This window comes from Pimephales promelas, chromosome 23 (genome assembly GCF_988280905.1).
Source record: "Pimephales promelas chromosome 23, fPimPro1.hap1.1, whole genome shotgun sequence".
Lineage (NCBI taxonomy): Eukaryota > Metazoa > Chordata > Actinopteri > Cypriniformes > Leuciscidae > Pimephales > Pimephales promelas.
The window spans coordinates 25,647,450-25,659,802 of NC_142791.1; the positions used below are offsets into that span (position 1 = coordinate 25,647,450).

The 12,353-nt window shown below is 41.0% G+C and overlaps 2 protein-coding genes across 2 annotated transcripts; both read left to right on the top strand.

Moving 5' to 3' along the window:
- Positions 1 to 669: 669 nt before the first annotated feature.
- LOC148969475 (general transcription factor II-I repeat domain-containing protein 2B-like) lies at positions 670 to 2,079 on the top strand. Its single transcript, XM_089126239.1, has one exon. The coding sequence runs from the start codon at positions 670 to 672 to the stop codon at positions 2,077 to 2,079; it is 1,410 nt and encodes a 469-aa protein (XP_088982365.1).
- Positions 2,080 to 8,709: 6,630 nt separating this feature from the next.
- LOC148969476 (general transcription factor II-I repeat domain-containing protein 2B-like) lies at positions 8,710 to 10,119 on the top strand. The gene has a single exon (XM_089126240.1). The coding sequence runs from the start codon at positions 8,710 to 8,712 to the stop codon at positions 10,117 to 10,119; it is 1,410 nt and encodes a 469-aa protein (XP_088982366.1).
- Positions 10,120 to 12,353: the final 2,234 nt, after the last annotated feature.

Genomic DNA, 12,353 nt, shown 5'->3' on the forward strand with positions numbered 1-12,353 from the left:
AGCGTTTGACGGAGCGTTTCTATTTTAACTGCGCAGCTTTTCTAGCATTTATGGTACTGGTTTAGCGCGACCCAGGAATGTCACAGACCAATAGCATGCGTTGTAAATCGTCATGTGATGCTACTCGAGTCAGCGGCAGCGCGAGATACACACACACACACAGGGAGAGACGAGACGAGACGAGACGAAAGAGAGACGACGTTTCACATGGCGTGCTCTAAAAAAAGGAAAGTGGACAGCGAAAACAGAGCTTTCAATCAAGATTGGACAGATTCTTTCATGTTCATTCTTCCCACGGGCAGTTCAAAACCGGTATGTCTCATATGTTCAGAGACTGTCGCGATTATTAAGAGCGGCAATGTGAAGCGCCACTATGAGACCAAGCACAAATCGTTTGACCAAACATACCCACTTAAATCCGTACTGAGGGCACAGAAAATAAACGATCTAAAAGCCCAATATGATCGATCCAGCAGAATCTTAACACATTCATTCACTGCCCAACAACGTGCTAACGAATGTTCCCTTAAAGTTGCTTGGATTTTGGGCCAACATAAAAAACCATTTACTGATGCAGGGGTTGTCAAGGAGTGCATGAGTGCGGTGGCTGAAACCTTACTTGAGGGAAAACAAAAAGAAGACATGTGTGTAAAAATCAAGCAAATACCTATGTCAGCATCATCAGCCACAAAGAAAACAGAAATATTAACCCAGGATGTGCTAGCTCAGCTGGATGAAGCAATTCACAAGGCACCATGCATAGGCTTAGCTGTAGATGAGTCCACTGATGTGTCTGACAATGCTCAGCTGTTAGTTTTTGTAAGGTTCTTTAACATAGACAAGGAAAAGTTCTGTGAAGACCTGTTAGGTGTCACACCCCTTCAGACCAGTACAAGAGGAGAGGACATCTACCTGGCTATAAAGGAGATGTTAAAGAAGAGGGCAATAGAGATGAAACAAGTGGTTTCAATAACCACAGATGGAGCCCCTGCCATGGTAGGGAGAGAGAGAGGAGCTGTGGCAAGACTGAAAGTGGACAATCCTCAACTCATCTCTTACCACTGCATAATTCATCAGTCAGTCCTGTGCTCCACCCTGTCAGATGAGTATGCTGAGGTGATGAACACAATGATGAGAATGATAAACTTTCTCAGAGCTTCCTCTTCCCATCAGCATCGCATGCTCAGGGAATTCCTCAGAGAAGTTGATGCAAATGCTGATGATCTCCTGTTACACAACAATGTAAGATGGCTCAGCAAAGGTAGGGTGTTGGAGCGCTTTTGGTCTATCCGAGGGGAAATCGCAGCTTTCTTGGCACAGCTGAAGAGCCAGAAGGCAACACCATTTTCTCTCTTTTTGGAGAATGACAAGAAGATGGATATTGTGGCTTTTTTGGTTGATATCACTTCACACCTGAATGAACTGAATTTAAAGCTACAGGGCAAGGACAATTCAGTTTGTGATCTGATGACAGCTGTGCGCTCCTTTCAGAGGAAACTTGCGCTGTTTAGGGAAGACCTGCAGGGAGACTGTGCACACTTCCCAACTGTGAAGGAACAGGTTCAGGGTGAGAGAGAGGTGTCTTCTTTTGTTGACTTTGTTGACAAGCTGATTGTAAATTTCAGCAAGCGTTTTGACAGCTTCAGCCTTGGACAGCAGCTCACCCTGTTCATTCAGAACCCATTCCTCATCACAGATGTCAGGGAGTTCTCAAAGGAAGTCACACTACTCTTCAAGTGGGCAGATGCTGGGCCTCTCCAGATGCAACTTGTCGATCTCCAAGCAGATGTGGCCTTGAAAGAGCATTTTGGAAAATCTGATCCTGCCACTTTCTGGCTTCAAATGGTCTCAGAGACCGCTTTCCCGGGTCTGAGGAAAGTAGCCTTGTACATCTTTACCATGTTTGGCTCTACATACAACTGTGAGGCTGCTTTCTCCACAATGAACATTATTAAAAGCAAATATAGATCCAGGCTCACCAACGAGCACCTACACATGTGCATGAGAATGGCCCTAACACCATTCCAGCCCAGATTTAAAATGCTGGCAGGACAAGCAAGGGCTCACTTTTCTCACTAAGCAAGAGAAAGCGAGGAAGTGGGATATAAAAGGGAAAGAAAGAGAAAAGGAAGTGTTAAAGTTGTTCGATTGTTAATATGTGTTAAGATTGTTTATTATAAAATGTTAAAATTAAGTTAAAATTAAGTTAAACTTAAGATGTGAAAGGGAGTTAACTAAAAACTAAAAGGGAAACTCAAGCTGTACTTTTTATTTTAATTTTCTAAATTTAAGCACTTTATTTTGAGACGCACATTTTTCAAAAGCTCTCTGTTGTGTTTTATTTATTTATAATTTATTTTTAAACGCAGCCTTTATTTCATTTAAATTGATAATTTATTATTAGAGTACTTATTATTTATGATCCCTACAGTTCAATATATAAACTGACAATAAATATTGTTGAAATATTATTGAATTGGACTTTTATTTTATTTGACAGTCGTCTGTTGACTAGACTTCTTACATATTTTCATACAACTAACGTTACTAGGCTGTGGCACTGAAAGATAACGCTTGACATTTAAAAATTATAAAGTTAGTCATTGTGATGTTGCGGACCTTTGCTTGATGGAATTTTCTCTAACTGGACCTCTTAGAATTTTAATTGAATACCTCTGCTCTAGCCCCTTCCAGAGCTGAGATATCGAAACTCAAAAATTCGGCCCGAAAAAAAAACGACAGTGGTACCCCTTACGTTTTTTTTGGGGGGCGAAAAATTAAGTTTCTCCAATCTTCCCAAAACTCTGGATTCTGATAGAGGGCCATGAGACTTAGACCTGAGTGCAAAAACGGAGGCTCTAGCCCCTTCCAGAGCTGAGATATCGAAACTCAAAAATTCGGCCCGAAAAAAAAAACGACAGTGGTACCCCTTACGTTTTTTTTTTTGGGCGAAAAATTAAGTTTCTCCAATCTTCCCAAATTCTGATAGAGGGCCATGAGACTTAGACTTGAGTGCAAAAACGGAGGCTCTAGCCCCTTCCAGAGCTGAGATATCGAAACTCAAAAATTCGGCCCGAAAAAAAAACGACAGTGGTACCCCTTACGTTTTTTTTTTGGGGCGAAAAATTAAGTTTCTCCAATCTTCCCAAATTATGATAGAGGGCCATGAGACTTAGACCTGAGTGCAACAATGGAGGCTCTAGCCCCTTCCAGAGCTGAGATATCGAAACTCAAAAATTCGGCCCGAAAAAAAAACGACGGTGGTACCCCTTACGTTTTTTTTTTGGGGCGAAAAATTAAGTTTCTCCAATCTTCCAAAATTCTGATAGAGGGCCATGAGACTTAGACCTGAGTGCAAAAATGGAGGCTCTAGCCCCTTCCAGAGCTGAGATATCGAAACTCAAAAATTCGGCCCGAAAAAAAAACGACAGTGGTACCCCTTTACGTTTTTTTTGGGGGGCGAAAAATTAAGTTTCTCCAATCTTCCCAAAACTCTGGATTCTGATAGAGGGCCATGAGACTTAGACCTGAGTGCAAAAATGGAGGCTCTAGCCCCTTCCAGAGCTGAGATATCAAAACTCAAAAATTCGGCCCGAAAAAAAAAACGACAGTGGTACCCCTTACGTTTTTTTTTTTGGGCGAAAAATTAAGTTTCTCCAATCTTCCCAAAACTCTTGATTCTGATAGAGGGCCATGAGACTTAGACCTGAGTGCAAAAATGGAGGCTCTAGCCCCTTCCAGAGCTGAGATATCGAAACTCAAAAATTCGGCCCGAAAAAAAAACGACGGTGGTACCCCTTACGTTTTTTTTTTGGGGCGAAAAATTAAGTTTCTCCAATCTTCCAAAATTCTGATAGAGGGCCATGAGACTTAGACCTGAGTGCAAAAATGGAGGCTCTAGCCCCTTCCAGAGCTGAGATATCGAAACTCAAAAATTCGGCCCGAAAAAAAAAACGACAGTGGTACCCCTTACGTTTTTTTTTTTGGGCGAAAAATTAAGTTTCTCCAATCTTCCCAAAACTCTTGATTCTGATAGAGGGCCATGAGACTTAGACCTGAGTGCAAAAATTGAGGCTCTAGCCCCTTCCAGAGCTGAGATATCGAAACTCAAAAATTCGGCCCCAAAAAAAAAAACGACAGTGGTACCCCTTACGTTTTTTTTTTTTTTGGGCGAAAAATTAAGTTTCTCCAATCTTCCCAAAACTCTGGATTCTGATAGAGGGCCATGAGACTTAGACCTGAGTGCAAAAATGGAGGCTCTAGTCCCTTCCAGAGCTGAGATATCGAAACTCAAAAATTCGGCCCGAAAAAAAAAACGACAGTGGTACCCCTTACGTTTTTTTTTTTGGACGAAAAATTAAGTTTCTTCAATCTTCTCAAAACTCTGGATTCTGATAGAGGGCCATGAGACTTAGACCTGAGTGCAAAAATTGAGGCTCTAGACCCTTCCAGACCTGAGATATCGAAACTCAAAATTTTGACCCGAAAAAAAAAACGACAGTGGTACCCTTTTCGTTTTTGTTTTTTTTTCGGGCAAAAAATAAAGTTTCTCCAATCTTCCCAAAAAATCTGTATTCTGATAGAGGGCCATGAGACTTAAACGTGAGTGCAAAAATGGAGGCTCTAGACCCTTCCAGAGCTGAGATATCGAAACTCAAAAATTCGACGCAAAAAAAAAACGACAGTGGTACCCCTTTCGTTTTTTTTTTTCGGACGAAAAATTAAGTTTCTCCAATCTTCCCAAAACTCTGGACTCTGATAGAGGGCCATGAGATTTAAACCTGAGTGCAAAAATGGAGGCTCTAGACCCTTCCAGAGCTGAGATATCGAAACTCAAAAATTCGACCCGAAAAAATAAACGACAGTGGTACCCCTTTCGTTTTTTTTTTTCAGGCGAAAAATTGAGTTTCTCCAATCTTCTCAAAACTCTGGATTCTGATAGAGGGCCATGAGACTTAGACCTGAGTGCAAAAATGGAGGCTCTAGCCACTTCCAGAGCTGAGATATCGAAACTGAAAAATTCGGCCCGAAAAAAAAAACGACAGTGGTACCCCTTACGTTTTTTTTTTTTGGGCGAAAAATTAAGTTTCTCCAATCTTCCCAAATTCTGATAGAGGGCCATGAGACTTAAACCTGAGTGTAAAAATTGAGGCTCTAGACACTTCCAGAGCTGTGATATCGAAACTCAAAAATTCGACCCAAAAAAAAAACGACAGTGGTACCCCTTTCTTTTTTTTTTTCGGGCGAAAAATTAAGTTTCTCCAATCTTCCCAAAACTCTGGATTCTGATAGAGGGCCATGAGACTTAAACTGAGTGCAAAAATGGAGGCTCTAGACCCTTCCAGAGCTGTGATATCGAAACTCAAAAATTCGACCCAAAAAAAAAAACGACAGTGGTTCCCCTTTCGATATTGAGATCCCACGTAGCATTTATGCCATTGTAAATATCTCAATATCTCGGCTCTGGAAGGGTCTAGAGCCTCCATTTTTGCACTCAAGTCTAAGTCTCATGGCCCTCTATCAGAATCCAGAGTTTTGAGAAGATTGGAGAAACTTAATTTCTCGCCCTGAAAAAAAACCCGAAAGGGGTACCACTGTCGTTTTTTTTTTTGGTCCAAATTTTGAGTTTCTCTGATCTTCTTGAAACTCTGGATTCTGACAGAGGGCCATGAGACTTAAACCTGATTGCAAAAATGGAGGCTCTAGACCCTTCAAGAGCTGAGATATAGAGATATTTATAATGGCATAAATGCTACGTGGGATCTCAATATCTCGACTGTGGAAGGGTCTAGATCCTCCATTTTTGCACTCAAATCCAAGTCTCATGGCCCTCTATCAGAATCCAGAGTTTTGAGAAGATTGGACTTAATTAAACTTAATTTCTCGCCCCAAAAAACAAAAACAAAAGGGGTACCACTGTTGTTTTTTTTGGGGGGGGGGCCAAATTTTGAGTTTCTCTGATCTTCTTGAAACTCTGGCTTCTGATAGATGGCCATGAGACTTAGACCTGAGTGCAAAATGGAGGCTCATGGGGAGATCCCATGTAGCATTTATGCCATTATAAAAATAGTGGGTTTGCGGACAGTGAATTTTGGGATGGCGCTTGGTGCTACGGACCCCGGGGGGCCTGCTGAGTGCAGTAAAATACTTTTGATCACGACAGGAACTTTAGTTAAAATGTCTATCAAATATACTACCCGAAACCCCATTCAATAGATTGCAGACGGGATGGTGTCCAACATAAAAATGGTATGAAACTCATACAGGTTTGGAACAACATGAGGGTGAGTAAGTGATGACAAATATAATTTGTGGTTGAACTATACCTTTAAAGGCATAGTTCACCCAAAAATTTAAATTAGCCCATGATTTAATCACCCTGGCCTCTAGACATCCTTGGTGTCTATGACATTCTTCTCTCCGACGAAAACAATCAGTTATATTAAACAATGTCCTGGCCCTTCCAAGCTTTATATTGGCTGTAAATGGTTGTTTCTGTTTTGAAAGTCCATAAAAGTTTATCTATCCATGATACAAGTGCATCTCTCCATCATAAAAGTGCATCTATCCATCATAAACGTGTATCTATCCATAAATATATATATTAATATAAAATATTTAAAATATTCATATTTAAGTTGCGCTTTAGATTTAAGTCAAATCCATATGTCCTTTTGGCTGGAAGTTATTTTACTTTATAAAGTTTTAAGTATGGATATTTTTCTTACATCTCCATCATCCTCATTACTCCACATAAAGTCAACATCTGAGATATTTTCATCAGCTATATGTTCAAGCACTTCAGAACAGTATATTCTGCACATGAAAAAGTTTCAAAAATGTATTGGTACTGTGATATATATATTTTTTTATAAAAGAAATTTCAATCAGCATCACTGAAAATGTGACATCAGTAACAGGCTTTCAAACCTACTGTCCATTAATGGACAGACAGATTTAAAAAATCCTGATTTAAAACGTGCAATCCTACAGTCGATTTTTAACTTTAATTAATAAGTTCAATCTTTCTATTTTACATACAAACTATGAAATACTGGCAAAAATATATACAAAATGTAAATGCACCTTAGAAAATGTTGCTTGCTTCTGTGTTTGGAGTGAAGTGCTGACATGCTTCTCTTCAATGTAGAGTTTTTTATATATATATAATTACTACATGCAGAGCTTTACTGGCATTTGATTGGATGACAAACGCCAATCTCATGGACTGCAGGCTTTAAACTAGATGAAATGCTCCAGAAGTTAAAAAAAAGGGGGGGGGGGGGGGCTGACATGTGATGTCCATTGTAATGGACACAGGGTCTGAATGGGTTAAGCTTTAACCAGTTCAGTACTGTCCACAGTAACAGCTATTAGCCAGCTAAACTTTTAATACCCTGTTAGAAAAAATATGTAGCTGCATAGTTTCATGTGGTTCTTCTCCCTCGCTGTATTACTGGTTTGATACGTGGGGAGAAATGTGCTGCTGGTTACGTTTGTGAGACAATCAGCTGTTTACTATTATTATATTAAATTATATATTAAAACCCTTGATCCTCACCTGACTATGGCTTTGTAAACTTTATCCATGATGTGGTTTATAATGGACTGAGGACTGAGGCTTACTCTGGCTATTCTCTGCTGTCTCAGCCGACGAGATGTTTGTCCCGTTTGAGCAACCATTCTTCGAAAGGGAGGGGTGAGCAGTGGGCTGAGCCCTTAGTGCAAACCTGGTCCAAACTCGCAACCGAACCACAATGGAGGCTCTAGCCCCTTCCAGAGCTGAGATATCGAAACTCAAAAATTCGGCCCGAAAAAAAAACGACGGTGGTACCCCTTACGTTTTTTTTTTGGGGCGAAAAATTAAGTTTCTCCAATCTTCCAAAATTCTGATAGAGGGCCATGAGACTTAGACCTGAGTGCAAAAATGGAGGCTCTAGCCCAGAGGTCACTAATAGGCGGACCGCGGTCCGGATCCGGACCCAGACGTCGTTCTGTCCGGACCCGGACCAATAACTAGAGAATTATTAACGAATTATTAGCGTTTGACGGAGCGTTTCTATTTTAACTGCGCAGCTTTTCTAGCATTTATGGTACTGGTTTAGCGCGACCCAGGAATGTCACAGACCAATAGCATGCGTTGTAAATCGTCATGTGATGCTACTCGAGTCAGCGGCAGCGCGAGATACACACACACACACAGGGAGAGACGAGACGAGACGAGACGAAAGAGAGACGACGTTTCACATGGCGTGCTCTAAAAAAAGGAAAGTGGACAGCGAAAACAGAGCTTTCAATCAAGATTGGACAGATTCTTTCATGTTCATTCTTCCCACGGGCAGTTCAAAACCGGTATGTCTCATATGTTCAGAGACTGTCGCGATTATTAAGAGCGGCAATGTGAAGCGCCACTATGAGACCAAGCACAAATCGTTTGACCAAACATACCCACTTAAATCCGTACTGAGGGCACAGAAAATAAACGATCTAAAAGCCCAATATGATCGATCCAGCAGAATCTTAACACATTCATTCACTGCCCAACAACGTGCTAACGAATGTTCCCTTAAAGTTGCTTGGATTTTGGGCCAACATAAAAAACCATTTACTGATGCAGGGGTTGTCAAGGAGTGCATGAGTGCGGTGGCTGAAACCTTACTTGAGGGAAAACAAAAAGAAGACATGTGTGTAAAAATCAAGCAAATACCTATGTCAGCATCATCAGCCACAAAGAAAACAGAAATATTAACCCAGGATGTGCTAGCTCAGCTGGATGAAGCAATTCACAAGGCACCATGCATAGGCTTAGCTGTAGATGAGTCCACTGATGTGTCTGACAATGCTCAGCTGTTAGTTTTTGTAAGGTTCTTTAACATAGACAAGGAAAAGTTCTGTGAAGACCTGTTAGGTGTCACACCCCTTCAGACCAGTACAAGAGGAGAGGACATCTACCTGGCTATAAAGGAGATGTTAAAGAAGAGGGCAATAGAGATGAAACAAGTGGTTTCAATAACCACAGATGGAGCCCCTGCCATGGTAGGGAGAGAGAGAGGAGCTGTGGCAAGACTGAAAGTGGACAATCCTCAACTCATCTCTTACCACTGCATAATTCATCAGTCAGTCCTGTGCTCCACCCTGTCAGATGAGTATGCTGAGGTGATGAACACAATGATGAGAATGATAAACTTTCTCAGAGCTTCCTCTTCCCATCAGCATCGCATGCTCAGGGAATTCCTCAGAGAAGTTGATGCAAATGCTGATGATCTCCTGTTACACAACAATGTAAGATGGCTCAGCAAAGGTAGGGTGTTGGAGCGCTTTTGGTCTATCCGAGGGGAAATCGCAGCTTTCTTGGCACAGCTGAAGAGCCAGAAGGCAACACCATTTTCTCTCTTTTTGGAGAATGACAAGAAGATGGATATTGTGGCTTTTTTGGTTGATATCACTTCACACCTGAATGAACTGAATTTAAAGCTACAGGGCAAGGACAATTCAGTTTGTGATCTGATGACAGCTGTGCGCTCCTTTCAGAGGAAACTTGCGCTGTTTAGGGAAGACCTGCAGGGAGACTGTGCACACTTCCCAACTGTGAAGGAACAGGTTCAGGGTGAGAGAGAGGTGTCTTCTTTTGTTGACTTTGTTGACAAGCTGATTGTAAATTTCAGCAAGCGTTTTGACAGCTTCAGCCTTGGACAGCAGCTCACCCTGTTCATTCAGAACCCATTCCTCATCACAGATGTCAGGGAGTTCTCAAAGGAAGTCACACTACTCTTCAAGTGGGCAGATGCTGGGCCTCTCCAGATGCAACTTGTCGATCTCCAAGCAGATGTGGCCTTGAAAGAGCATTTTGGAAAATCTGATCCTGCCACTTTCTGGCTTCAAATGGTCTCAGAGACCGCTTTCCCGGGTCTGAGGAAAGTAGCCTTGTACATCTTTACCATGTTTGGCTCTACATACAACTGTGAGGCTGCTTTCTCCACAATGAACATTATTAAAAGCAAATATAGATCCAGGCTCACCAACGAGCACCTACACATGTGCATGAGAATGGCCCTAACACCATTCCAGCCCAGATTTAAAATGCTGGCAGGACAAGCAAGGGCTCACTTTTCTCACTAAGCAAGAGAAAGCGAGGAAGTGGGATATAAAAGGGAAAGAAAGAGAAAAGGAAGTGTTAAAGTTGTTCGATTGTTAATATGTGTTAAGATTGTTTATTATAAAATGTTAAAATTAAGTTAAAATTAAGTTAAACTTAAGATGTGAAAGGGAGTTAACTAAAAACTAAAAGGGAAACTCAAGCTGTACTTTTTATTTTAATTTTCTAAATTTAAGCACTTTATTTTGAGACGCACATTTTTCAAAAGCTCTCTGTTGTGTTTTATTTATTTATAATTTATTTTTAAACGCAGCCTTTATTTCATTTAAATTGATAATTTATTATTAGAGTACTTATTATTTATGATCCCTACAGTTCAATATATAAACTGACAATAAATATTGTTGAAATATTATTGAATTGGACTTTTATTTTATTTGACAGTCGTCTGTTGACTAGACTTCTTACATATTTTCATACAACTAACGTTACTAGGCTGTGGCACTGAAAGATAACGCTTGACATTTAAAAATTATAAAGTTAGTCATTGTGATGTTGCGGACCTTTGCTTGATGGAATTTTCTCTAACTGGACCTCTTAGAATTTTAATTGAATACCTCTGCTCTAGCCCCTTCCAGAGCTGAGATATCGAAACTCAAAAATTCGGCCCGAAAAAAAAACGACAGTGGTACCCCTTACGTTTTTTTTGGGGGGCGAAAAATTAAGTTTCTCCAATCTTCCCAAAACTCTGGATTCTGATAGAGGGCCATGAGACTTAGACCTGAGTGCAAAAACGGAGGCTCTAGCCCCTTCCAGAGCTGAGATATCGAAACTCAAAAATTCGGCCCGAAAAAAAAAACGACAGTGGTACCCCTTACGTTTTTTTTTTTGGGCGAAAAATTAAGTTTCTCCAATCTTCCCAAATTCTGATAGAGGGCCATGAGACTTAGACTTGAGTGCAAAAACGGAGGCTCTAGCCCCTTCCAGAGCTGAGATATCGAAACTCAAAAATTCGGCCCGAAAAAAAAACGACAGTGGTACCCCTTACGTTTTTTTTTTGGGGCGAAAAATTAAGTTTCTCCAATCTTCCCAAATTATGATAGAGGGCCATGAGACTTAGACCTGAGTGCAACAATGGAGGCTCTAGCCCCTTCCAGAGCTGAGATATCGAAACTCAAAAATTCGGCCCGAAAAAAAAACGACGGTGGTACCCCTTACGTTTTTTTTTTGGGGCGAAAAATTAAGTTTCTCCAATCTTCCAAAATTCTGATAGAGGGCCATGAGACTTAGACCTGAGTGCAAAAATGGAGGCTCTAGCCCCTTCCAGAGCTGAGATATCGAAACTCAAAAATTCGGCCCGAAAAAAAAACGACAGTGGTACCCCTTTACGTTTTTTTTGGGGGGCGAAAAATTAAGTTTCTCCAATCTTCCCAAAACTCTGGATTCTGATAGAGGGCCATGAGACTTAGACCTGAGTGCAAAAATGGAGGCTCTAGCCCCTTCCAGAGCTGAGATATCAAAACTCAAAAATTCGGCCCGAAAAAAAAAACGACAGTGGTACCCCTTACGTTTTTTTTTTTGGGCGAAAAATTAAGTTTCTCCAATCTTCCCAAAACTCTTGATTCTGATAGAGGGCCATGAGACTTAGACCTGAGTGCAAAAATGGAGGCTCTAGCCCCTTCCAGAGCTGAGATATCGAAACTCAAAAATTCGGCCCGAAAAAAAAACGACGGTGGTACCCCTTACGTTTTTTTTTTTGGGGCGAAAAATTAAGTTTCTCCAATCTTCCAAAATTCTGATAGAGGGCCATGAGACTTAGACCTGAGTGCAAAAATGGAGGCTCTAGCCCCTTCCAGAGCTGAGATATCGAAACTCAAAAATTCGGCCCGAAAAAAAAAACGACAGTGGTACCCCTTACGTTTTTTTTTTTGGGCGAAAAATTAAGTTTCTCCAATCTTCCCAAAACTCTTGATTCTGATAGAGGGCCATGAGACTTAGACCTGAGTGCAAAAATTGAGGCTCTAGCCCCTTCCAGAGCTGAGATATCGAAACTCAAAAATTCGGCCCCAAAAAAAAAAACGACAGTGGTACCCCTTACGTTTTTTTTTTTTTTGGGCGAAAAATTAAGTTTCTCCAATCTTCCCAAAACTCTGGATTCTGATAGAGGGCCATGAGACTTAGACCTGAGTGCAAAAATGGAGGCTCTAGTCCCTTCCAGAGCTGAGATATCGAAACTCAAAAATTCGGCCCGAAAAAA